Source organism: Cricetulus griseus, chromosome 4 (genome assembly GCF_003668045.3).
Source record: "Cricetulus griseus strain 17A/GY chromosome 4, alternate assembly CriGri-PICRH-1.0, whole genome shotgun sequence".
Taxonomy (NCBI): Eukaryota; Metazoa; Chordata; class Mammalia; order Rodentia; family Cricetidae; genus Cricetulus; species Cricetulus griseus.
Genome location: NC_048597.1, coordinates 213,529,557 through 213,556,401, shown reverse-complemented (window position 1 = coordinate 213,556,401; position 26,845 = coordinate 213,529,557). Strand labels below are relative to the sequence as shown.

The following is a 26,845-nucleotide window of genomic DNA, read 5'->3' as shown; positions in this document are numbered from 1 at the left end:
TTAGATATTAACCTAATATTAATTGTGAATTTGCATTCCATAACAATAATATCAAAAGATAACCCAATTATCCATGGTAAATTATTTTTTGTAGCCTTGCTGATGTTGTTATGCTCCTTAATTTCCTTGCTGACATCAACAGAATCTCTGTTTGCTCAAAACTCAGTACTTTTTAGAGTGCTTACGGTAGTCACTGTTCCGTTTTGCTGTAATTAACTCTTCTGACAAAAGCAGCTTAAAAGAAGGAAGGATTTATTTTCACTCAGTTTGAAGGTGCAGACTGTCATCTGTCTCAGAGACTAACCTTGAACTTTAGGTCCTGTCTCCATCTTACAAGTACTGTGATTACAGGATTGTGCCACCTGGCTTGCCTCAGTTTGTGGCTTTCTAATTGACAACGAGTAAGATTTTCGCTAAGTCTCAAAAGATAACTAATGAAGAGGAGACATGGCCTCATTAGCGCCTCTTCAGAAGGAGGCCTGTATTCCAAATCACTGGATGTGGCTTCCGTTTTTGTTTTTAATTCTAAGGATGGGAGGAGAGTGGGCGGCAGGAGTTTTCGTTCTTTAAAACATATTTTAGATTTCTTAGTTGTTAGACACTGAGGGCCTCTATGTCTAAACAGGAAAGAGAAAGATCTTACCTTCAGAGACAAGAATTTCTTCTTTAGAGTCAGTGGTAGGTTTGTCCTATAGGAGGAAGTGCTACTTCTGCTGAGATGCATTTTAGGACAATCCTTAGGACCTGGGTGACTCCTTTAACCTTTCAGGATCTTCCTGGTGGGAGGTGCTCTCATTGTCTGATCTCCCAGCATTGAGCCTACCTTTAAAACGAAGCAAATACATAAAATCCATCCCACAACTAGAAAAGAGGTGAAATAAGGGCTTGGGCATAAGAAAACTGGGTAGCCTTGCACTTGTTTTGGGCAGGGTGACTGCAGTGGGTGTCACTATTTCTCTGCCATATTATGAAATGACTAAGCCAAGCCATTTATCCATTGTCATTCACCTCTATTTTTCTTTGTTTGTGTTAATGTTATTGTCAGCATAATGGATATGTCGACTTCTAGGAAAGCTCTATTCCAGGAGAAAGCAGATTTTTAAAAATCAATTTACATTTTCTGATTGATGACCTGCTAACAAGTGGATGTAAGGGTCAATGGGACCTCGTGTGTAATAGCTGGGACCTATAGGACCTTTGTTTCCAGTGTTTGGGGTGCTTTTGACTTTGATCATGCAGTCAATAACAGATTCTTCTGGAGCAGCCACTATGTACCAGGGATTTTGCCATGAGCCAAATATGACAACCCTCAGCCAGAGAAAGACAAGGAAATGAATGTGACATAAGTGATGTTAGAAGTCTGTGGTGGAGTGAGCTGAAGAGTGGGGAATGAGCAAGTCTAGTATCAGCCATGCACACTGGATGCTCCCAGGAATGGGGAATTCCATGAGAAGAAAGTATGAGCCTGGCCTCCGAGCACCTAGAGAAATGTCTGCGCTAACCAAAAATGTAAGTAGACCTTGTTAGCTGGGAAGGTGGTGCACATCTTTAATCCCACTACTCGGGAGGCAGAGGAAGGTGGATCTCTGCAAGTTCAAAGCCAGCCTGGTCTACAAAGCGAGTTCTAGGACATCCAGGGCTGTTACATGAAGGAACCCTGTCTTGGAGAAAAAAAGGGAAAAAGAAAAATTGGTTTACAAACAGCACAGTGTTGGGAGCACAGACAGGAGAGGACCCTAACCCACACCAGCAAGAGTTAAAGACTTGGATATCTAGCTTTTCTCAGCGTTTCAGTACAAGGAAATGCTGCCCACAGTCTTTGAAAGTTAATGGACAACTTTTAAAAGTTTTTATTAGCTTGCAAAGGATTAGATTTCATTGTGGCATTTTCAAACAAAGCTTTTGTTGTTTCTCTCCCCGTTTCCCTCCCCTGCTTCCCTAATGACCCCCCCCCGCCCCCCCCCCCCCCCCGTAGCATCGTTTCCACTCACACATCACATTGGACCTTTGCTCTGCTCTCAACACTTCCTGTTCCCCTCTCACGGTCTTCTGTCTCGTCTGGTCGTCTATAGCTACTCTCACAAGCCCGTACTTACCTACATATAAACATTAAGGGTTAGGATCCTCACATGAGGAAGAGGAATGGGAATTATGTCTTCCCGAGGCTTTGCCACATCAGTTTTCCTGTTCCAACCATTTTCCTGCAACTCTCATAATTCTGTTTTCCTAAACAACTGGGTGAGTTATATCATGTACATCCATTGGCTGATGGGCACTTTCATATCCATGTTATGGGGAAGAGTGCAGGGTAACATGGATGTACGAGGATATCTGTGCTGGGATATCAACTCTGGTGTTCTGTTTTGTTTTGAGACAGCCTAGGCTTGACTAGAACATGCAGTGATCCTCCTGTCTCTTGCCTCAAGTGCTAGAATTACAGGTGTGGGCCACTATATTTGCTTACCCCAAACTCTTAGAACTTTGGTTTACTTATTTTTTCTAAAAATGATTGTGATCAATTTTGTGCCCCTATCACATGCTATCTTTTTTTTTCACGCCTCGGACTATATAAAACAAAGTGATTCTTTATATGAGTAATTTTCTTTCTTCTCAGTTTTCTTTCTTCTCCACTATCAGATAATTATAGAAATATAGGGATTTCAAAACCCTTCAGGAGACCTCTTCACACCTCTCAGGCCAGAACTCTATGGCAGCTTAAAGCTAGACTCTACTCCAGGATCAGAAGGTTTTCCCTTTTGTAGCTTATGGCAGTGGGAGTAAGGAGCAATGACTTGTTGACATAGATAACTGCCAATATATGTGAAATACTTAAGCTTTGGTATTTGGTGATTTTGCTCATCTGTAGGAAGAAGAAACATAAAATTGTCTGACAGATTTTCTCAAGACATAGAGGGAAAGGGTGGGGAGAGGAGGACCCTTAGCTGAGTGGTGAGGGGAATAGGCCTTTCACACACTGAGTTGTAAAGAACAGAGGGAGGAGAAAGTTCTAGAAGCTGTCTTCTGTGAGGGAACCCACTCATGTTTGGACTAAAGGGAGAGAAGAAAGATTGTTGTCAATGGACCATCAGGAGACTGTCCTAGCAGCTTGCTGGAGGATGTTCTTTAGAGGTGGGGAGACAGTGGCTGTTCAGTGTGCAAACTCACTGACTAATGTCATGCCCAGGAAATGCTGCTGTTCATGCTCACAGTATTAGAGTTCTTGATCAAATCCTGGAGTCCTGGAGTGAGGGCTTTCCACAACATAGCAGTTGGAGGTTTTTCGTTTCTCCATGTGACTAGGGGCGGAATGTGGATGATCCTGGAGCTGTGTCTATTCTCGCATTGGCATTGTAGAGTTTCTTTTAAGGTTGTCCACTGGAGTGTCAGTCCTGTCTCTAACATCTTGTTTTTATTTTTTTATCTGTAAAAGCTGAAAAAAATCACTGAATTTATGAGCAGTGATTAGTGATTTTTTTTTTAATGAGGCAACACCCATCTTCAAACTTTCCATTCCTGAAAGTTCTGTTCTCTCAAGAATTAAAAACAATGTGTAAAATCTGCTGTAGTTCTAGCCTTGGAAATATAATCTAGAACATACCCAGAAATAGTGAAATTGCCACAGAAAAATGTCTGTAATTTTTCTCTTCTTACTCATTTCTTACTTGCAGTGTTATTTACTTCATCCATCTTTCTGTCTATGCATGCATCCAATAGTCTTCTTACCTCCCTATCTGTCCATCTATCTATCTAACATCTATCCATAATCTATCTGTCTGTCTAACATCTATCTCTGACCTATCTATATAATATCCATCTATCCATGTAATTTGTTACACTTGATTTCACTTTGTCTAGGAATCACTATGTTCTACTGTTAATCATTTTTCTTAGCTACTGTTCTATCACTGTGAAGAGACAACATCACCAAGGCAGCATATAAAAGAAAACATTTAATGGGGGCTTGCTTACAGTTTCATAGGGTTAGTCCATGGCCATCGTGGCGGAATGTGTGGCAGCAGGCTGGAAGGCATGGTGCTGAGGCAGAACCTGAGTGTTCGTTCACATTCTGATCCACAGGCAGCAGGCAAAGAGTGAGAAAGACTGGGACTGGCATGAGCTTTTGAAAACTCGAAGCCCATCTTTAGTGACACATGACCTTCCCCAAACAGTCCCACCAACAGGAACCAAGCATTACTATATATGAGCCTATAGGGACCATTCTCATTCAAACCACTACACACTATGAATCTAAAATGCTCCCCACAGTTTTATGCCTTGAATGTGGTTCCCCAGCTTGTGACACTAGTTTGAAGGCTGTTGGGTCTTTAGGAGGGTGAGCCCTGGCTGGTAAAAGCAGACCCCTTTGAAGTCTATACTGATGGGGAAAATACTTCTGTGTATGTTTATCTTATTGATTGTTAAATAAAATACTGTTTGGCCAATGAGACAGCAAGTAGACAGGACTAGGAGTCAAAGAGGATTCTGGGAAATGTAGTAGAGAAGTGTGATCCAGGCAGGAAGTGACATAGCAAGGAGACTCATATTTAAGTGCTTCTGGAGTTTAGACTCGGCACTCCCAAGATGATAAAGACAGATCCAGATTAAAAAAAACCTCTAAAGGTTTACATTACATTTAAAAAATATATGTAGGCTTGTGAGAGAAAAAGTAACAGGAGAAAATAGAGTAGCCGGTTATTATGGCCAATGCCAATAGGATTTGCTGAAGGAAGCAGAGACAGGCAGATTTCCACAGAGAAACCCTGTCTCAGGGAAAAAAGAAACAAAAGGAAGTAAAAGTAGAATAGTAAAAAAGCCACCTAGCGATAAAAAATACACAAAGAATCTGGATACTAAATGCCATACTGTTGTCTTTAAATTGTTTGATTGCCGAGGAAAGAATTACTGCTGCTAAAATACATTTGTTTATAAATGCTGCTAAATTAATCCAACTTATATATTTTGAAAATGCTTTGACTTCAAAATTTAAGTTTAAAGACAGGCTACTTAGAAATAAAGGTTTTGCTTGTATTTCCACAGAAAATCAAAAGCTGTTGATTCCTTCCAGACTAATATGGTTTGATCAAGCAAGACCCCCTGAAGCTGAGATGATACAGCCTTACAGACTACAAAAACAAGGACTTGGTCAGGTTTCTATGTTTTATCATGATCCTAATGGTATATGAACATCGCCCCCAATCAGCAGGAAGCAGTTTAGAAAGAACGACGCCCATATTCCCAAGTATTGTTTATAAATGTTTGTTTTCATTTAAAGAGGTTGGTTATAAATGATAATGAGCACAGTCAATCTCTTTTTAAAGAAAGAAAAGGGGACTAGGATATAGGAATGAATACTTTAAATTGGTAAAGATTTTCATTTATTGATACAACTTTAAGGTCAGTTTTGTGATATGTATATGTCTCCTCTTGTTTAGGTATTGTGTTTATACAGATCTTTTACCTATAATAGTCAGAACTTATAATTAGGTTAGTTAGGTTTTCTAGATATACAGAGATGTATTTGAGATGGTTAGGTATTCTTCAGACCTTTCAAAGACCTACAGAAATATGGCATTTAAATGGTTTAGGGTTTTTCTTGGCAGTGAGACACAACTGCTCCTGGCACACCGATTACGTCAGAAAGGAGGATGGGCATCAAAGAAACTTGTTATGGAGTTTGTTTTCAACATGGCAAGACTAGCCATTTGGGCAAGAAACTGCTCTTGCCTGGACTGTTTGTTGCTGTATAAACTGGACATACAGGACCCACAAGAAAGTGACTGCTGAACTTACAAAACAAGACAGTACTGAAGGGTTCCTGTTGAAATGGAGAAGTGTGCCAGACACACTGTGGCCTATGGGCTGAAGATGGATGCCCCAACGTTACAGAGAAGCTTTGGGTGACTGTCCAGGTAGCAAGATGTCCTGTCAATTCTAGAGTTTATATATTATCCTTCTGTGGTCTTTGATAGAGTTGAAGACAGATAGTTATGGTTATAGTTTTCTTCAGTTATTATAAAAGATAAGTTACCCTTCTTTTTATTTAGACAGAAAAGAGGAGATGATGGGGGAAATACTTCTGTGTATGTTTATCTCATTGATTGTTAAATAAAATACTGTTTGGCCAATGAGACAGCAAGTAGACGGGACTAGGAGTCAAAGAGGATTCTGGGAAATGTAGTAGAGAAGTGTGATCCAGGCAGGAAGTGACATAGCAAGGAGACTCATATTTAAGCGAAGGAGAAACAGGAAGCGCCCCTTTTTTTCCCCTCCTGCTCCAGCGGCAAGATGTGATCCCAGCAAGGAGGGATGCCAATAAGGCGTCCGATAAGTCTTATAACATATATAGATTTATGATATTTAAGACTGAGCTAACAGATGAGAATCCTAGTCATTGGCCAAGCAGCTTTGAACCTAATACAAGACTCTGTATATTTATTTGTGTCTAACTCAGGCGGGCGGCTGGCATAATGCACACACGTGGCGGTGGGGCTCAGGCGGCTTTTGGCAGAAATATTTATCGTAACACTATACCTGCCCCAGTTCTGGCTTATCCTCTGTTCTATGTGAACATCTGCTCAGCCTCCTGCTTCTCTCAATAGGGACAGAGCCATTCCACCCACCCACCCTGACTGAATCCTTCTGAAACCCTGAGCCAGAAGGAACCCTCTCCTGCGTTGCTTCTGCCAGTCAGGACACAGCAATGCAAAGCTAACTGAAACACCTGCCATCTTCTAGAATATGGATGTAGTAGACCAGCTTGTAAAACGGGACTTTCACGTCTCTATACTAATAAAATTATATGCCATATTAAAGAAGATGAGGTACTATTAAAACAGGATGTCAACATTATCATGATACTTCTACTCTTAAAGTAAGAGAACAATACTGTGGCCTTAAATCCTTTAGAACACTTAATTTTTTTTTTTTCGAGACAGTGTTTCTCTGTGTAGCTTTGGAGCCTATCCTGGCACTCACTCTGGAGACCAGGCTGGCCTCGAACTCACAGAGATCCGTCTGCCTCTGCCTCCTGAGTGCTGGGATTAAAGGCGTGCGCCACCAATGCCTGGGTAGAAGAGTTACCTTTTAAGAGGAAAAGAAAATAAGTCATGTGAGTTAGGCCTCTGGCAGTTCAGTTCTCACCACCTCAAGTGTTAATAGCGACTTGTCACACCCACAAAGTCTGCTGTGGTATTTAGCTGCATCTTTCAGGGCTCCTGGGTGTAGGTCAGAGCTGGCAGCCTGCCTAGTTTGGATGTGAAGGACAATAGATAGCTCACCGCATTGTGGAAGCATGGGAGCATGGGTTCAGGGTAGAGGTGTGTCTGAGGATGTAAGGCTGCTGAAATGATAGGTATGTGTTGCAGCCGTGGCTCGCACAAGCTGCCCAGGCAAATGGAGGTCTTCCTACTTAAGAAAGGCATGTAAAATATCTGCTTCCTTGTTAGAATGATGGGAAAGAGCTATGTTAAAACTCTTCTTTGCTAAACACTGAATTGTTTTTAAAAAGCAAACAAAACTCCAAACTTCTTGTTTAGTTAAAGTTAAAACCTATATCCTGTGATTTTGTTGACAACAGGAACCATAGTTGTTAACCACATTGCCTTGTAGTCCTGACGCCAGATACTCTTTACCCTAACATGGAAGCATTCATCTCAAGTTAAGGTTTTAAATATATATATTTATACTGTATCCATGTACACATATCTTTCTGTTTAATGTTTGTCTTCCCCAGGACACACAAGGAAGGGACCAGAACCACAGTGTTTGGGTACTGTCACATCTGGTAGGCATTTACCTCTGTGTACAGCATGAATGTTGGTGACTAAATCACACAGGAAATGATCCTAGTTTTCTCTAAGCTGGCTAGTTGCATCCATTGCACTGGCAGACCTCTAAATGGCATTATTGGAGGCCATTTCTATCTCCAGTGTTTAGGGGAGGCTCATCCGGGATCCCAGATACTCTAGATTCCTGTGTGGCACATGTGTTTATAAGCCACTTGAAAGCCTTTGTGCATCAGCTGGACATGGAAAATATGGGTTTCTGCACTTTGCTCTGCTCTGTCTTTGGAAGGGTGTGCAGGCCTTCTGCTCTGAGTCCTACAATATATCTCGGAATTCTAAGTGTAGCTCTCTCCCTGGGCCTGGCCTCCAGCATCTCAGCTGCTTTTGAGGGCTCACAAACACTTCATTTCCTTCAGTGTCCTGACCCGTTCTCTTTGACCTGGTCCAGAAAACCTTTCTCTTGTGAGGGTGGAGACAGTGCTCACCCACTGGCGTTCCTCTGGAGTCTTGCGTTTTTAGGCTTGTCTCCTGGCCACTCAAGGGCCAGAGATCCTTGTTACATTTTTGGAGTGGTTCTCTCTTGGTCCTGAGGCGGTGTCTATTTCCAGCTGAACATGGAGGTCATAAAGGAGCACACAGCTATTTGGGGGAGAATAGTGCAGGGTTAGTCTCTCAAATATGTCATCTCTCTGTCTCATTTATGGAAACAGTGGACTAATTTCAAGGGAAGCAAATTGCTGACAGTTTTCCCAAATTTCAAAAATCTCTACAAAGTTTGTCAGTTTACTACAAACTTCAGAAGGCAACATGCCACTCAGGCAAGAGAAGAGGGGCTTTGGAAAAATGAGATGGGTCCCCAGGGACTGTGCTCCTTTCTGCTGTCATAAAGTTTCTCCCAAACAGTCAAGGCCTTGATAAAACAAGTATCTGTCATGTTACTTAGGAAGGGATGACAGGCTGAGAGACACTGAGCAAGTGATAAGCTGCCCTTGACTTGGCAAGCTTCCACGCGTGGATGTGGTTCACACATTGATGTTCTATGAGAGTTTCCCTCTATTGGTCCAGTGACACATTTTTAGGCAAGGAAGGTGGAATGTGTCTGTGTGTCCTAGTGATGATATGGTTTATACCACCTATCTTAACAGCCCCAGCTTCATCTACTAAGCTATGGGCAAATACAGTCTTGTGCTTTGTCATTGAGTGGTCAGGCAGGGCCTGGGCAAAACCCCATGGAAAATGTCATGCTCTATTGTGTAGTAGCTAATGCTTGCTTGGAAAATAAGCATGCTCAAGCTTTTTATAGCAGGAGTTCCTTTGCAGCAAGAGAACGCCGCAAGTCTGTGTAAGGCTTTTATATTGCCATGCTTAACCTCTGTGACTTTTGCAGCTGCATGCCAGCTGGGGCATGGTAAATTATGGAAAGCAACTATGAAGATGTCATTAAACTGCCTGCTGCTGTACCCCCTTTCAGAGGCTAGAGAGGAAAATGTGTCTTCATATGTCATTTTTGTTTTTTCGAGGGCATATTAACAGTCTGAGCACCACTTCTAAAAACAGGCCTATTCACACTCCCTGTAAAAGTCTTAATAAAATAGTTGTTCTTTTTTGAATACAATGTTAGTTACCTACCATGCATTTCTGTATAATCTATTTCATTATCAAGGAAGGGGTGTAATAGATTCTTTAGCATCTAATGAAACCAATGTGAGAAAACCTGTTAGGGAAGAGAACCAAATGTTCAAATGATTTTTAAAATTATAACACACTGAAAATGGGACTCCTGTAAAAGAGATGAGGAAGCCAAAGCCTGCAGATCTCTTGGAGAGAGCCCATACCTGCTATTATGCCCAGGATGCGGGACCTCTGAACATGGCCACCACAGAGCCAAGTACTGATGCAAACACATGGGGGGTTATTAACTCGAGGAGTTCAAGCCATCCAGCAGCACTGGATGCAGCAGGTGAGAGGAGCGGCCCTGAACCAGCAGAGGAGTGGGCTTGTAAAGGGAATCCCCCCTCATGCTAGGGGAGTACAAGCCTTGGTGTTTTCTGATTGGTTCAGAGGGATGCTTCCTTGGGTCATTTGGCACTGGAGTTAAGTAAACATTTGGAAATTTCTGTTAGAGCATCTGGTGACTTATTGGGACATCAGGTGACCGTGATAAAAATGTCTGTTTGCTCAGTGTCAGGCTGATTCAGCAGGATGTGGGAGCCCTGGAGAAACTTTTACCTATTTGTAGATTTTCCAGGAACTGAGTTGGCAAGGAGATGTCTTGTTCAATCACTTCTCTACCTTCCTTTCTGAGATATAGTTTCTCATTCAACCTAGAATTTACTGATTGTCTAGACTGGCTGGCCAGTGAGCCCCATGGGTCCCTTTATCTACCATATACAGATTATTCTTGATATTTAGGGATCCAAACCTAGTTTCTCATTCTTGTGCAACTGATACTGAAGCATATGCCTGCCCTCTTAATTTATAATGCTACTGAAAACATCCAAACCATAGATTGTCACTCAGATGTCTATAATACCACACTGACTGCAATTGCAAAACTTCTGAGCCCCAGGTCTGACTGAAGCAGTAAGGTCTAGCATTGCCCGAGGCGATTGCTATTCTTTTGCAGTAATACAGCTGGAGGGAAAGACTTGTCTGCATCAATGAAAAGCTTGTAGCACTCTATTTCATGTATTTGGGGCTGGTACTTGGATGGGTGGAAGAAACAACTAGTAAATTGGAATGACATCCGTTGAAAGATAAAGTTAAAACATTTCGCATCTCCAACTTCATTATATATTATCAAAATCTAAAATCCTTCATTAGATTCCCCTGCAGATTTTTTTTTTCATAGAGCACACCCCTATAGATTTATCCAGGTTTATCTTTTACAGGATAGATTGAGAACTTAGAAATCTGAGTTCAGAATACAGTTTTATAAGCTTACTCCATTAATAACTGGCCTGCCAGTGACATGAAAGTATGATTTTTGCCACTTGTCATTGTGAAACATTTTTGGTAAGCCTTTGTTTGGTTTATTTTTTCCTAGCACGGGCAAAGTGATACTTATCATCCATTAGTTTATGTCATATGTAAATTCATAATAGTGAGTACACTGGCAGAAACAGATCTGGAATTAAACCCAATGATTTGGGTTTGCATCTCCTGAACAGGAAAGAAGTGCATGGGCATGCCAGAGAGTCTGCCAGCTTTGGGTACTCCATTTGGCAAGGGCAGAGTAAACACCTGTTAGACATGACTGGGGTCTGATGCTAGCCTATGAGTGGGTTACAGTCTTTAATTAAGCATTTCTTCTAATATGCCGAGGTAGTAACTCTTAACAGTTTTTGCAAAGTGTTTTCTAGCAGGAGTCCTACAGAACTTGCCTTAATGAGCTGCCAGGCTCCCTGGCAATCAGCAGCATCTGTCTGCACAGTGTAATTGGCGTGCTAAAGTGCTGTCCCCAGGCGATCTAGTTTACAGTGTGGCACTATAATTGGTTTGTTCATCAGACTATTTTTCTTGGATAGGGAGAAGTAGTATTTTGGTCTGCTCTTCATGGTGCTATCACAATTTTTAAATGAATAATTTGGAGATTTAATGAGCTCTTCCATTTATCCAGGATAGAAATTCTCACTATCTCTATCAGTGTTTTCAGTGAGAACTTTGTCTTCCTAATTCCTGCCAGTAATAAAGCATGGCATGCCAAGGACAGTTAGGTGAGAATAAATAAATAAATATCGTGTATTCTGATTAACATTCAATTGATAGGTTTGGGAACATTTTAGAGCAGAGAGAGTGAGGTCAAGAGTGAGTGAGAGCAAGGGAGAGAATATTACACAATAGAGTAAGACACACAAAGGGAGTGAGAGAAGGAGGATGTATAAGACAGAAATAAAAAAGTAGTGGTGACAATAGATAAGCAGATACAAACAAAATGGAACACACAGATGGAAAGAAACACCATGAAAGAACCAAATGTCTAATGAGACAGAGGAGGAACATCCCAGCAATGGTGCTCAAGATTCCATGTCTATCCTTAAATCTGTAGAGAATAGGTGTGGAGGTCAGAGGCTGTGGTACACCATGGTACTGACCAGGATACGGAGTAGGCCCAGGGCATCAGTACTATAGCAGGCAGAACTAGACCCTTGAGCAGCTGACCATCTGGCCATAGTGAGGGGGCTCTGTACTACTTGCTCATACGTGTTAAATGTATTTTCCAACTCTTAATGTCTTTCTTTTCTTCCTTCTTTTCTTTATCTCTTCTCTCTTTCATTCTTCCTTTCCTTCTTTCTTCATTTCTTTTTAATATATTTTTTTCTTTTTTGGATTCAGAAAGGTACTCAAGGAAATCTCTGTTGGAGAATTAAAACCGAATGAAACTGTTCAGGCCATCGTGGAAGCCCAGCTCCTTTCCAAGCTAAATCATCCAGCCATTGTCAAGTTCTATGCAAGTTTCATGGAGCAGGATAATTTTTGCATTATCACAGAATACTGTGAGGTGAGACTCTCCTCTCAGAAATATTTATAAAAATCTGTTACATGGTAATTTTATTTAGAGAGACATTTCAAAAATTTTGTTATCAAACAGCAAGTTGAATTCTAAAGGTCTGGTGTCTTATGTCTCATAGCTAAGAATAGTCTTCTCTAAGGAACTGACAAATGTGGAATAGAATATTTGTTTAACTATATAAAGTTGTGTTGCAGAGTAATTGTTTAACTATGTAAAGATGTGTTGCTTTTGTTTATGCTGCATTTGTTTAACTATGTAAAGATGTGTTGCTGTTTCACTTTGTCTACCTAAGGCACCTGATTGGTCTGATTTGTTTAATAAAAAGCTGAATGGCCACTAGCTAGACAGAGGAGGGATAGGTGGTGCTGGCAGGCAGAGAGAAAAGGGAGTCAGTCATCCAGCCAGTGGCCAGCCAGCTAGACATGGAGGAAGCAGGATAGAGAGTTCATAGATGAGGTAAACAAGCCTTGGGGATGCACATAAATTAGCATAAATGGGTTAATTTAGGTTTTACAAAAAGCTAGCTAGAAACAAGCCTAAGTAAGTTAAAGTCAGGCATTCATAATTAATAGTAAGTCTCTGCGCCATGATTGGGCGCCAATCGTAGCACACTTTCTTGGACCACCAGCCCCTGAATTCCCATATTCTCTTCCACAACAGACAAACTCACTTTTAATGATTGTTTTTCCCCCTTTGGCAAATCAGTCAGAGTGAATATCTAAGAAGGAATCTCCACAGAGGAATGCTTTTACATATACTCGGGGCAGGTTGCCAAAACATCCTATGAGAATGTAATGAATGCTTGGATGGACATCTAGACTCTTAACCAAGGCCTGGGCACAGCGGAGGCATAGTTCAAATTTTGATTTCCAGTTCTATTGCTTGATATCCTTTCCCCTAGAGAAGTCTGTCCTATTTATTGACTTGTGAATTATGGCTTAGTATTTGCAGTTTTCTCTGCTACTCTCTGTTCTCTCGAAGTAACAGCTTTTTTTTCTGAGTCTCAAATGAGCATAGGACGATGAGAGAGGAGAAGATAGACAGTATGAGGCTGTGGTGTGGATCTTTGTGCTTACACTCAGAGGTTAGGGTTAGGCTGGGTGACTGGGGTTGTGTCAGGCAGAGCATAATAGAAGATGTCATGCTTAAAATTAATGCCTAGACAGTCTTCGAGCTAGGCTGTCCAAATACTTCTTAGGAGGACTTGAAACCATGGAAAGTAAAATTAGTCAGCTCATCACTTGGGTGGCCCTGGAACCCCAAAGAATTTATGTTAGGAAGAAAGAAGTCTCTCTTTGGAGCAGAAGGCAAGCTTGTTTTGCTTCAGGAACTTGGACAACCAGATGGAAGCTGAGGGTGCCATATGGCTGAGAGACAGAAGGAAGAGTAGAGACTGTACCCAAACCACCCGTGATGCTTTCACATCTGCTAGTACATCAACCACTAAGAAACCAGTGGTCACATTCATCTGAATGAACTTGAAGTATTCCAAACCTTGCCCTTCCTCCTTTAGCCAGTCTCCTGGCTTGCTCCTTCTCTCTTTGGAGGAGAGGGTGTGAGGAAGAGGCAGAGATATAGACAGACAGACAGACAGACAGACAGACAGATATACAGATATACAGATATACAGATATATACGTATGCAGAGAGAGAGAGAGACAGAGAGAGAGAGACAGAGAGACAGAAAGAGAGAGAGAGAGAGGAGAGAGGGGTGGTAATGATGAATACCAGTTACTTAGATATGTGACTTTTTTATTTAATGGATTGTCAAGAAAAATCACTCATCAGATGAGTAGTGTAGCCACTCGGGAAAATGTGTTTCCAATGTAGCTATGCTATAATTTACCTGTTATTATTTAATACTTTTTCTTTTTTTAGCTCCTTTAGTTGATAAGCTTTTCTTTCAGAAAAACAGTCGACTGTTACTACATATGATGATCATCATCCCCTCTGGTGATTTTGGCACACTTCATGTATTTATAAAATGTTGACATATTGTCTCTATAATTCAGGCTGTTCCTGAATTCACTATGTAGCCATACCTGGTCTTGAACTCCTGATCCCCCTGCCTCCATATCCAAGCAATGAGACTGTGGGTATTGGCTACCACACCTGAGGGCACACTAAATTTTTGTAATGATGCTTTCCTTATCTCAAAACACCCTTGGCTGAAGTCAGCATTGCTCAGTAGAAGGTGCTCGGAAAGTGGCCTGTGCTGGTGCCTTCTGCCATAGTCACCTCTAGTCATGCTGACTTTTTGCCTTTGAAATTAAGGAATTTGATGTAAACAAACTTTATTGTTTAATTTTAATTAAAATGGAGTGGCTCATGCAGCTAGTGACTGACATGTGACAAGTGTAGCTGGCATGCTCTTCTATTCCTCTGCTAATTCTGTTGTTGGCTTTTTAATTTACTGTAATTTTGAGCTTCCATACCAGTTGTGAGACTACTCATATCTCTCACATTCCCCAGACTTCCCAGTTTTACTGCTCTGTGTGGTCCACATTTGCTCCATTCTTTCTTTTCCATTTATACACACTCTATCTAGCTGAACTCTATCTTCCTGAACTACTTGAGAATAAACATGCTGTAGTTTGCATCTTGAACTGCTTGACTATCTCCTGGAGGCCCATGTGATACAGAGGCTTAGTTGCCCATCCTACTTATTGGGAAGTGGTGAAAACTTTAGTAAGTGGAGCCGTAGGAGAAAGAGGGGACGTTGACATCATCCCTTTGAGGTGAATCAGAATGCTAGCCTCCTTCACACTCTTTCCTCCCAGATGCCAGGTAGGAGTGTCTTCTCTCAGCCATGTGCTCCCCACCATAATGATCTGTCTCATCAGCACCCAAAGCAATAGAGACAATCAACTACTGACTGGAACCTCTGAAACCAGGAGTTAAAGTAAATCTTTCCTGCTTTTGAATTGACTTTCTCAGGGATTTTGTTACAGCAACAAAAAGCTAAGTAATACAAAGTTCCAGACCCAATCTTGTCCCAAATAGCTACTGTGTTTTCTAAGGCCAGAGGCCTTCTCTTTCTTAACAACAGTTAAAGTGATAAAAAGTTGGGAAATTGGCACTGAAACGGTGTGAGTATGTAAGCCCCTGTAATTCCCAATCGGAACCTCACATCTGCAGCGTCAGACCCACTTGGTAACTTGTTGGAAACACAGTCCTGGCTGGAAGCCCAGTCATACTGAATCTGACTTTGTGGGGGTGGGGTTCAGCCATCTGTGTTTTGACAAGCTCACCAGGTGAGTCTGAAACAAGCTGACGTTTGAGAACCACCCACCCAATTCACAATCTATATTCAAATTTGCTCATTTGTTCCAATTATGTCCTTAGAAAGGGCATTTCTATAAAAATGGTTTTTGTTGTAGAGAATCCAATGCAGGATCATCTGCGTTAATTTTTAAATGATGGTTGGTTTCCATGGACCAAGCTGCTCTCCTGGGAGGGCATGTTGCCATGGTGATGGCTGCCAGCTGCACTGCACAGCTGCTGGGCTTCCAGGGGTCTATGGATCCTGAGCTGTCCGTCCATCAGGCTGCCTCTTCCCAGGCTCCTGAGAAATGATGTGTACATGTTGCTCCCTTCTTGTTAGCAGAGATATTTCTCACATTCAGATGCAGATTCACTCTTTTTTTAAAACATGGAATGGAAGTTTTATTGGGAAGGGAAGCGGGTGGGGAAAAGGAGAGAGAAGAAAAAGAGAAAGACGGGGAGAAAAGAAAGGGGGAAGAGACAGAGAAACAGACAGAGGTCTGTCTTCCTCTTCAGAGAGATGGTGGAAAGAGAAAGCAAATTCACTCTTAACTTGCTCAGGCCTGATGATATCTTTTTCTTAATTGAGGTAAAGTTATTGATATAGGAATGGCAGGTAAGCATTGGTCACATAAAAAATGTTATCACCATCGCAATAACTGATCTCTCTACGTCTATGTTTCCTCCTGTAAAATTTAATTTGGGACCTTTCAAGTCTGCAATATATTCATGCATCCCTGATATGTCTACATCTGCTGCTCAAACCCACTGGCACCTCAGATTATGTGTATGAAAAATCAAGCAACCAGGGACTGAGGACATGACTCAATCCATAAAGAGCCCGCTGCACAAGAATGGAGACCACAGTTTAGATCCCCAGAACCCATGTAAAGTCTGGGTGTGGTGGTATGTTCAATAACATTAGCACTGGGGAGGTGGGGATGGGTGGATGCCTAGAGCTGGGCATTCTAGCTAATCAGTGAGCTCCAGGCTCAGTGACAGACTGTCTCAAAATATGAGGTGGGGGTCATGGAGGACTAATTCCTGCCATATACCCGTGTACACACACACACACACACACACACACACACACACACACACACACACACACAGACAGACACACACACACACACACTAATTCCTGCCATATACCCGTGTACACACACACACACACACACACACACACACACACACACACACACACACACGCACACGGGTACATGTACACTCACATATTCATGCACATACCCACATACACACACTAACTATGCACACAATAAATTCACAAACAAAGCATCTGCTGATTGGTATTGTAGTGCTATAATACCCACATGGAAGAAGCAACACCAGGAAGCTCACAAATCCAAGGCCAGCCTGAGCTGCAGAGCCAGGAGCTGCCTGAGAGTTCAAAAGCTTCCAAAGCACAGAACATTTGGAGCAGTGGTGTCTTCCGTTCTCCTCCACACAAGGAGGAAATGGAGCTATGTGCCCTCTTCTTCCTGGCCTCCCTCCAGAGTTTCATAGTCTCATCTCAGGCCATTACTTTTCTGACACCTTTTCTTCCTACCCCATATCTTCAGGTTCTCCCCAGCTTCCCGGGCTGCTTACCTGCTCCCTCTTCTCTCGCAGTCAAAGGCTTTCTTCCATAGGAAGGCTCTCCTCTCACATGTCCAGTGAGAGTGCAGTGAGAAGTGGGAAGTCACTGGCGGGAAGCCATTCACACCCCCAGATCCCTAACTGCTGAAACATTTTATTGTGCACGAAACTCAACGTAATCATACGCATCAGCTCAGACTCCCACATGTGAGAGCTTCCCCCATTCATTTGTTTTTATCACATCTTAGGTCTGCATATTGAGCCACAAAGAAGTTAGCGTTCAGATATTTCTTTCTAAAACATTTCTGTTAGCTTGTGTCAATCATACAAAGTAATGGGTTTCACTGTGTGACATTTTCATGAGCACTTAGAATGTCCCGTGATTTTATTCGTCCCTACCCCACTCCCCCCCTCTGCTCGCCTGCGCTCGGTCTTTTCCTTTCTCCCACCAGTTCCCTTTCTGCTTCCAAGGAGGTCTGTCTCTTAGCTGACCCTTTTCCATTTGCTCTGAGCTCCTGCCTCACTCCCTTTGAACACTGATGATAAAAGAAAAAAATACTGGGTGCATCCAGTGACATATGTGACAAACACATTTTGTCCTACTTCATGGTTGCATCTCACAGAGTACTGCACCAGAGAGCTTTGCAATACCGCCTGCAGGCCTTCCATGGGAGCGAGGACAAGGTGTCACCAGAAACCTAGGCATTACAGTAGTAGGTGCAGCAGGTTTGAGATCGCACATCTCCATGAGAGAGGGGCAGCGGTGGGAGAACATGTGCTCTCAGCAAGGAGCGGTGGCAGCTGGACTGCCCTGCTTCCTGTTTGGTGATGGGACCAGCTTCAACGGCTACATCAGTGCAATGGCAGGGTGGTCCTTCCAGCCCTCAGCTGCACATCAGACTCACCAGGGGGACTTTCAAAACTGCCTGGGCCTGAGTCCCACCTCTGCAGACCTCACTTATTTGGCCAGGGTATTACAACTCAGCAACAGAATTTTTGAAAGCACTCTGAGTGATTTTAATGGACAGCCAGGGTTAGAACTAGGTGGAGTGTGAGAGGAGAATAGTTAGTGTGAAAACAGATCAATAAAGTAATAAAGAAAATATTTGTTACTGTTTAAGGACTAGGATGCCAGGTTGAGGCCCATATTTGAGAGCAGGGGAGTCTGGCCCTGCCTGTGGGTGTAGCTGATGACCAGGCCTTGTTCCCTGAGCAGCTGCTTCAGTCCAGCCCTCCACATACATCTCTGTGGATAGAAAAATATGTTACCTGTGAGCTTTGGGTTCAATTCAGAGGTCTTACCTCAGTGAGCAAGTGGCACTCAGTAAAGGAAGACTCCTGACATCAACATTGGAACTACATGTGGACATACATACATGTGTGCACAAATCTCCAACATGTGTCCACATACATACGAACACACTAAAACCACATACACAAAAATAAAAACAAAACAAAAAACAAAAGGACATATTCCTGGGCATTATCCTGCTATACAGAGTTAGATTGAGCATTTTAAACAAGCAATGATTCTATTACATTCTATCAGACAAATGCTTCTTTATTGAAGATGTGATGGGTTGAAGGAACACAATTATGAGATATCAATTCAATAAATGAATAAGGGACAGGCTTCTCATTTTAAAGTGGAGATGTAGGGCAGAAGGATGCTCCATGCTCCTCCTAGCCTTGAAGAGATGCTTTTGTCCTGTCTGTTCTTTGAACACTTCCACTTTACTTGAATAGGCTTCTGAGAATGTTCTTGTTGGTCTTTTGAAGTAGTTGTAAGCACTTCTGTTGACAGCTTTAAAAGTGGATTTGGGATTTAAACTTGTCCCTGGCAGTCAAAGATGGTGCTTAGAGCACTGTAGATGAGTTTTCTTCATTTCTTCAAGGTCTCAGTGTTTCAAAGTCCATCTGATGTTGGCTAATTGGGATGGAGTGTGAAGGGACACCATTAATCCTACCAATTGACTTTTGGGTTATAGATTCTCAAAACCTAAGAGGTTCACATCAAGGCCTTTTGTGTAACTTTGAGAGGCAACATTAGTGACAGAGGGCATCTTTCTGACTGTAGTATCAAGGAAGGACAATATTAATATTGGCTCAGGTTCAAGTCCATTCTCTTTTTATTTAGCTTTGTTTTAGTAAGAAAATTCATCATTCAATATTTCTCAGAGACAAAGTTGAAAAAACCTAGGTTATGAGACATTTTATGAAATGAATTGGATTTTACTTAGATGGTAAGTTTAGAAAAAGAAGTAAATGCTCTCCACATTGCTGAGTTGAAATCAGACGGTTTCACAGAAGTTGTATTTGTTTCTTTGTGATACAAAAGCATAAGTGTTGTCTTGACCTGTGAGTGACTTGCCTACCTCACCCACATCCTCAGGAGATAATATATGGAGTGCTTATCAAAGAACATGGTGAATGCAGAACAATAGTCCCCCCCCCCTCCCAGAGCAAAATTTAAGAAAATGAAAATCAAAGATTGTGGAGAATAACTTAAGACCATGACCTTGGGTTTAGGTTTTTGGTGTCTTATCTTCATGCTGATTGAGCAATCTCTTGGTTGAATCTGTAGTAAGAACTGGAAAAATTCCTTCTTATGATTCTACCCAGAGAACGAAGGAAGGTTTGCATAGCTCCTTCTACTATTTCACTTTCAGGCCTATTATTTCAGGGCTTGCTTTCCCAATTTATTCCTCAATAATACAAATATATCTTGAATAGTCGCAAGAAACCATAGATTGAATATTAGTGCTGGAAATGGGCATGTATATTCTGCTGTTTGAGAAGTGTGAGTGGGGCCTGGGGATGCAAGTCTGTGGTAGAGGGTTTGCCTAGCATTTGAGAGGCCCTGGGTTTCATGGCGGGAGAGGGTTTAAAGAGATGAATGGCAGAGCAGCAGTCAGTGTCACCACAGAAAACATAATTCTGCTCATTCTCAAAGAAGACAGTGTAGACACCGTGAGTGTACAGTGCTTCATATTCAAATGACAGGTTTTATTCATTTATTTAAAATTTTCAATTTACATATCAACCCCAGTTCGCCCTCCCTCCCCTTCTCCTGCCCCCACCCCCCCTTCTTATACCCCATCCACTCTTCAGAGGGAGTAAGGCCTCTCTTGGGAGGTCAACAAAGTTTGGCATACCAAGTTGAGGCAGGACCAAGCGCCCCCCGCCCCCATATCTAGGCTGAACAAGGTATTCCACCATAGGGGATGGGCTCCACAAAGCCTGTACATGCGCCCAGGGAAGTTCTGGTCCAACTGCCAGGGGTCCCCTCAACACATCAAGCCACATAACTGTTATCCACATTCAGAGGGACTGCAGGTTTCCCCAGCTCTCAGTCCACAGTCCATGAGCTCCATCTAACTCGGGCCAGCTGTCTCTGTGGTTTTCCCCATCATGATCTTGACTTCCCCTTGCTCATATGATCCTTCCTCCCCCTATACAGCTGAACTCCAGGAGCTCAGCCAAGTGCTTGGCTGTGGGTCACTGCTTCTGCTTTCATCATAGTGGATATAGATTATATGATGACAGTTAGAGTAGTCACTAATCTGATTAACGGGGAAGGCCCATTCAGACATCCTCTCTACTATTGCTAGGAGTCTAGGCTGGGCTCATCCTTGTGGATTCCTGGGAATTTCCCTAGCACCAGGTTTCTCCCTAATCCCATAATGGCTCCTTCTATCAAGATATCTCTTTCATTGCTCTCCCCCTCCACATCTCCCCCAACTAGGCCTTCTGGATCCCTCATGTTCCCATCCTCCACCCCCTTCTCAGTTTATCCAGGAGATCTTAACTATTTCCCCTTCCTGGGGCCCTCCACGTGTGTCCCTCTTAGGGTCTTCCTTTTTACCCAGCTTCTCTGGGGTTGTGGATTATAGCCTGGTTATGCTTTGCTTTACATCTTATATCCACTTATGAGTGAGTACATACCATGTTTGTCTTTCTGGATCTGGGTTACCTCACTCAGGATGATTTTTTTTCTAGTTCCATTCATTTGCCTGCAAATTTCAAGATGTCATTTTTTTTTTTTTTTTTTTTTTTTTTTTTTTTTACCACTGAGTAATACTCTGCTGTGTAAATGTACTACTTTTTCTTTATCCATTTTTCAGTTGAGGGGCATCTAGATTTTTTCCAGGTTCTGGCTTTTATAAATAATGCTGCTATGAACACAGTTCATGGCATATCCGTAATATTCTTAGGTCTGGTCTTATCATGGTTCCCCAGATTCCTGGACGTTTTGTGCTAAGAATTTGTTGGATTTAACATTTTCTTTGACTGGTGAATCTATTTCCTCTATCATGTCTTCAACACCCGAGATTCTCTCTTCCATTTCTTGCATTCTGTTGGTTATGCTTGCATCTGTAGTTCCTGTTTGTTTACCCAGATTTTCCATTTCCAGAATTCCATCAGTTTGTGTTTTCTTTATTGCCTATATTTCAATTTTCAAGTCTTGGACTGTTTCCTTCACTTGTTTGATTGTTTTTTTTCTTGATTTTCTTGGCTTTCTTTAAGGGATTTACTAATTTCTTTCAATTTTTTTGTCTTTTCCTCCATTTCTCTAAGGGAATGTTTCATTTCCTCTTTAAGGGCCTCTATCATCTTCATAAAATTGTTTTTAAGGTCATTTTGTTCTGCTTCATCTTCATTGGGATGCTCACATCTTGCTGGTGCTGCCATATTGTTCTTTGTGTTGTTGAGTGTGTTCTTACACTGCTGTCTACCCATCTCTTCCTCCAGTCAGTGCAGGTGGAGCCTGTGCCGCCATGGGTCTCTCTTCCTCCATAGGTGCAGATGGGGCTGTGGGGTCTGTGGCTCCAGGGGTCAGTCTTATTCCAATCAGTGCAGGTGGGGCCTGTGCCTCTCTCTGGTGGTCACTGTTGTGGTGGGGGATGGTTGGGGGTGGGGAGGATGTTGCTTCCTGGTCACTGGGGCTGCAATAAATGGGGGGTGGAGCAAGGGATGTGTCCTAGGGGTCTAGACAGGGTTGTCCAGTCAGGAGCTCAGACACTCACCTCTTCCTCTAGGTGTAGGTGGGGCATGTGGCTCTCTTGGTCACTGATGCTGCAGAGAATGGTTGTGGGTGGGTGGGTGGGGGAGGAGAATGCCACTGCCAGGTCACTGGGGCTCTTCCTCTAGGTGTAGGTGGGCCGTATGATTTCTGTGGTCACTGATGCAGTGGGGCGGGGTGGTGGTGGTGGGGTAATCAAGACAGGGTTTTATAATGACAATATGTAGACAGATTTTTCTTTGGGCCCCCAGGTCACAGAAAATGACATGGAGACTTATTAATTACGAAGCTCAGTCTCAGTTTAGACTTGTTCCTAACTAAGTTCTTATAACTTAAGTGAACCCATATCTTTTAATCTATATCCTTTTACTCAGTCACCTTTACTCTGTACTGTCTATATTGCTTTCTCTCCATTTGACTGGTGGCTCTGCTTTCTTCTTCCTGGACACCTGTCTCTCTCCCCAGAAGTCCTGCCTAGCTACTGGCTGTTCAGCTCTTTATAAAACCAATTACAGCGACACATTTTCACACAGTGTAAAGGAATATTCCACAACAGCAATAGGAACTTGTAGTTTGAGAATTAATTCCTAAAAGGAATGCTATTTTTAATTCACAGATACATTTTGAAATCTCAGTATTATTATAATTGAGATAGGCAATTATATGTTTATAGGCCAAATTTATAGGCAGCTATATTTATGTTGGCTGTCCTTAACATGCTAAATATTGGAACGATACAAGAAGCTAGAAGGAAGTTCCATTAATATTTCGTGTGTGTGTGTGTGTGTGTGTGTGTGTGTGTGTGTGTGTGTGTGTGTGTTTGTGTGTGTGTGTGTGTGCATGTGTATGAACACAGTGGGCATACCTGTGTTTGCAGTGTTCATGGCTGTGTATATGCAGTGTGTGTGTTTGTGTGTGTGTGTGTGGGGGTGTTTGGAGCCAGAGGACAACCTTATGTTCTCTAGAAGCCTTTACCTTGTTATTTTTAGGGACTCTTATTGACCTTAAACTCATCAATTAGGCCAGGCTCATTGGTCATCAAGCCCCAGGGACCCCCAGCACTGGGATTGCAATTACCTATCATCAGCCCCTGCTTTTTCATGTGCATTGTGGGGATCAAACTTATATCCTCAGGATTGCACAGCAAACAGTTTGCCAACTGAATTCTCGCTCTTGCCCCATACCCCTAGTTTTTTAGGATCCATCCACCTGGCTACCCCTCCCTTCCTCCCTATCTCCCTCTCTCCCTCCCTATCCAGAAGGTGAAGCACTGTCTTTCTGACATTAGAAATGTTTACCACATTCAGAATATCCTTTAGATATTATCCAGTTAGAGGCTTTGGTTGGGAATATAAAACTAATAATAGAGACAGTGTAGTAGATACGGGCACCATTTGTCTGAAGGGCTTTCTCATCCATTCTTTAGGATAATGACTGATCATCAAAAATATTATATACAACTTGCAGAAATATTATTACTGCACAGTTTGTGTGCTATTGCATAACTCCGAGACATGCTGTGGTTGGAAAGTGAGTGCCGGAGAGGCACATTTGAAGAAGAACAAGAAAACTTGTCTCTTTTCCTTTTTCTTGCCAATAGTTAAATATTAATTCACTGTACTTTTTAATTCCAAGAAGCTTTGATCTCCTTGGCCTAGAAAATCCAGCAAGGAAGGCAGTTTCATCAAGGCTGCATGTGAATGTTTGATATGATTTTGACTTCTTATTTCTTAATTTGGAAAGTGAAAATGCTACACAAATATTTGCACATTGCACTGAAAGGAAATTAAAAGCTACATTACAAGCAGTTAGTCAGTTGACCGCTTGTTTGATTACAAGTAATCTCTCCTGGTTTCCTCATTGGTTAGAAATACCTTTGCTATACATCTGAGGGGGACTTTGCCATAGTTTGTGGATGGCTTCATTTTCCTCTTCTGCCCCCATGGACATGGCAGGTATCTCTTGCACTCTCCATGGGACCTGTGCTTCACATCCCCCAAAGAGCATTTTCCTGACTGTTTTCTTTCGGGGACACATACTCAAACAAGCTTCAATCTTTCCGTGTTTTAATGTAAAAGTTTTGAGGAATAGAGCTTCTCTAAGAGAATTTAACACTTTATGTTTTGTTTATTAAAATGTATTAAAACATGTTGGCATCAAGGTCACATCAGACACTGCCAGGAAATTGAGACATTCATGATTGTCAGTTTCTGGTCTTGATTTTAATTACTCTTATTTTACCTTTCACCAACATGTGAGTGACTAAATGCTTCTTTGCTATGTTCAGAACCATGCATTCACCACCAGCCACTGGATTGTTGAGGGCTTTGCTGGAGTTTAATAGAGAAGGGGAAATGCTGTCATTCCAAGACACTGTCAGTCTGTCCATGCCAGATACTGCAAGGTGGCTCAATGAGTAAAAGCACTTGCCCCACATAGCTGATGGCCTGAGTTCGATCCCCAGACCCCACAGTGGAAAGACAGAATCTATTCTTGAACTTGTCTACCAACTATCCCCCACACACCCCCATTTACAGACACATTAATAGTAATAGAACAAATTTAAATTAAAATTCAAAAAACTCTCCTGTGGCAGCCAGCACTGGTGCACCATGCCAACACCAATTTCCTTTCATGCAAACATCACTGTACACTCAATTAGTGTCTCTGATCGGAATTTCAATGTCTCCCATTTTTAACTTTCCCTCATGTTAGGGGTCTGTATGCAAAGTGAGGGTACTAGGAACATTATTCCTGGTCTTATATGAACACAGATTCAGGGGATGTCATCCCGATACCTGTGTTGTACCTGATAACACTTTTCCTTTCTTTTCTTTTTAAAATTTAAGTTAGAAACAAGCTTCTTTTACATGTCAATCTCAGTTCCCTCTCCCTCCCCTCCTCCCCTGCCCCCCCACTCCAACCCCCTATCCCAACCCTCTCTGCTCCCCTGGGATGGTGAAGCCTTCCATGGGGGAATCTTCAAAGTCTGTCATATCATTTGGAGCAGGACCCAGACCCTCCCCAGTGTGTCTAGACTGGGAGAGTACCCCTCTATGTGAAATGGGCTCCCAAAGTCCATTTGTGTACTAGGGGTAAATACTGATCCACTACTAGTGGCCCCATAGATTGTCCAGACCTCTAAACTGACCTCATTCAGGGGGTCTGGAACAATCTATATGATTTGTTTTCTCCTTGCTTGATGGCAAAAATAAAACCAAGTTAGATAGACATAGTTTAAAGGAGCAATGGCAGATTTTACTTGGTAACTGCTGACAATAGGAATAAGAGCTCTGTTTGGATTTCTGTGGGAGTGGCTACTCTTTTTTAGGAGGACGAGGGGTCTTTTGATTGATAGAAAAGCAGAGTCATGTGACTTCTGACATGTTTGGAGCATTGTTTCCATTTCCCCAAGGGTCTGGTCCCACCTGGGTCATCTAGTTGGTGTCTCCTTAGACAACTTCATCTTGGGCCTAGCTGCTTTGCATTGTTGAGAGAACTTGATATTAAAATTTTACCTATTCAAACTATGAAAGATTATGTTATTTTGTTTCAGGGCCGAGATCTGGACTATAAAATTCAGGAATATAAAGAAGCTGGGAATATCTTTCCTGAAAATCAGATAGTAGAATGGTTTATCCAGTTGTTGCTTGGAGTTGATTATATGCATGAGAGGTATGTTGATTTGCTTTTGGGGACAGGGTATATTTTTTTTTAACTCTCATGTCTGAACTTGAAAGGGGAATATTTTTGATTTGAAAGTAAACGGGTCCAGAAGATGAATGGCCACAGCCAAACATCTGTAATATTTTATAATATGACTTTTCTCCTGGAGGAAGCTGTTGAATAATTATTTGCTCACATAGCATTTATCACATCAGTTGTGTATGTGTGTATACATGCCACAGCTTGGGTGTGGAGGTCAGCCTTTTGTGTCAGTCTTTACTTTTACCTTGTCCAAGACTGGATATCTCATCTTCTCTGCTGGATATGCCAAACCTCTGAGTCTCCTGCCAGGAGGGCTCAGTTTACAGACAGGAGTTTCTACAGTCAGCCTTTTTTATGTGGGTACTTGGGATTTGAATTCAGATGCTCATGTTTGCACAGTCAGCACTTTATGCACTGAGACATATCTCCAGATTCCCACTTTTTTGTAGTTCTAGAAACCAAATTGATCTTCAGTATAGCAGAAACTGTATTGAGCGTGGTGGGTGCCTTACGAAACCATCTTCTGTGAACTAAAGCAGATACTCACACTTTGTTAGTAGGTCATGACAGACAAATATTCAATCCAAAAGTCAGTTTTGCTATAAAATGTCAGGTAACAGTCAAAGTGTATCCTCTGAGTTTCATTAATCTGTCATTCTTGTTTATGGAGTTTGCCTCAACAATACATTTTAAAACATTGTATGATCAGATGTTAAGGTGTTAAATCATTTTAGTTCCATCAAATGATACAAATAAATTTGTAAGAATAGACTCTCACAAAGTGTGCAGTCAGTCATGGCATGCTCACTGCAGGAGTGAGCCACACCCAGGAACAGCCATCTTGAGTGATAGTGATATTCCTAGGGCACAACCAGGCCTGGTAGTCCGGGGATGTCATTGCTTAAGTGTGTCATCTGTGGTTTCTGATAGCATAAAAAGTAATCAGATTCCCCTGCA

At 42.1% G+C, this 26,845-nt stretch overlaps 1 protein-coding gene across 1 annotated transcript in view; it reads left to right on the top strand.

Annotated features, from left to right (window-relative positions):
• The window catches only part of Nek11 (NIMA related kinase 11), a 219,897-nt gene that overhangs the window by 28,559 nt on the left and 164,493 nt on the right, over window positions 1-26,845 (top strand). The window contains 2 exon segments of the mRNA XM_035443911.1: window positions 12,120-12,285; window positions 25,737-25,855. Coding sequence (XP_035299802.1) covers window positions 12,120-12,285; window positions 25,737-25,855 — 285 coding nt within the window.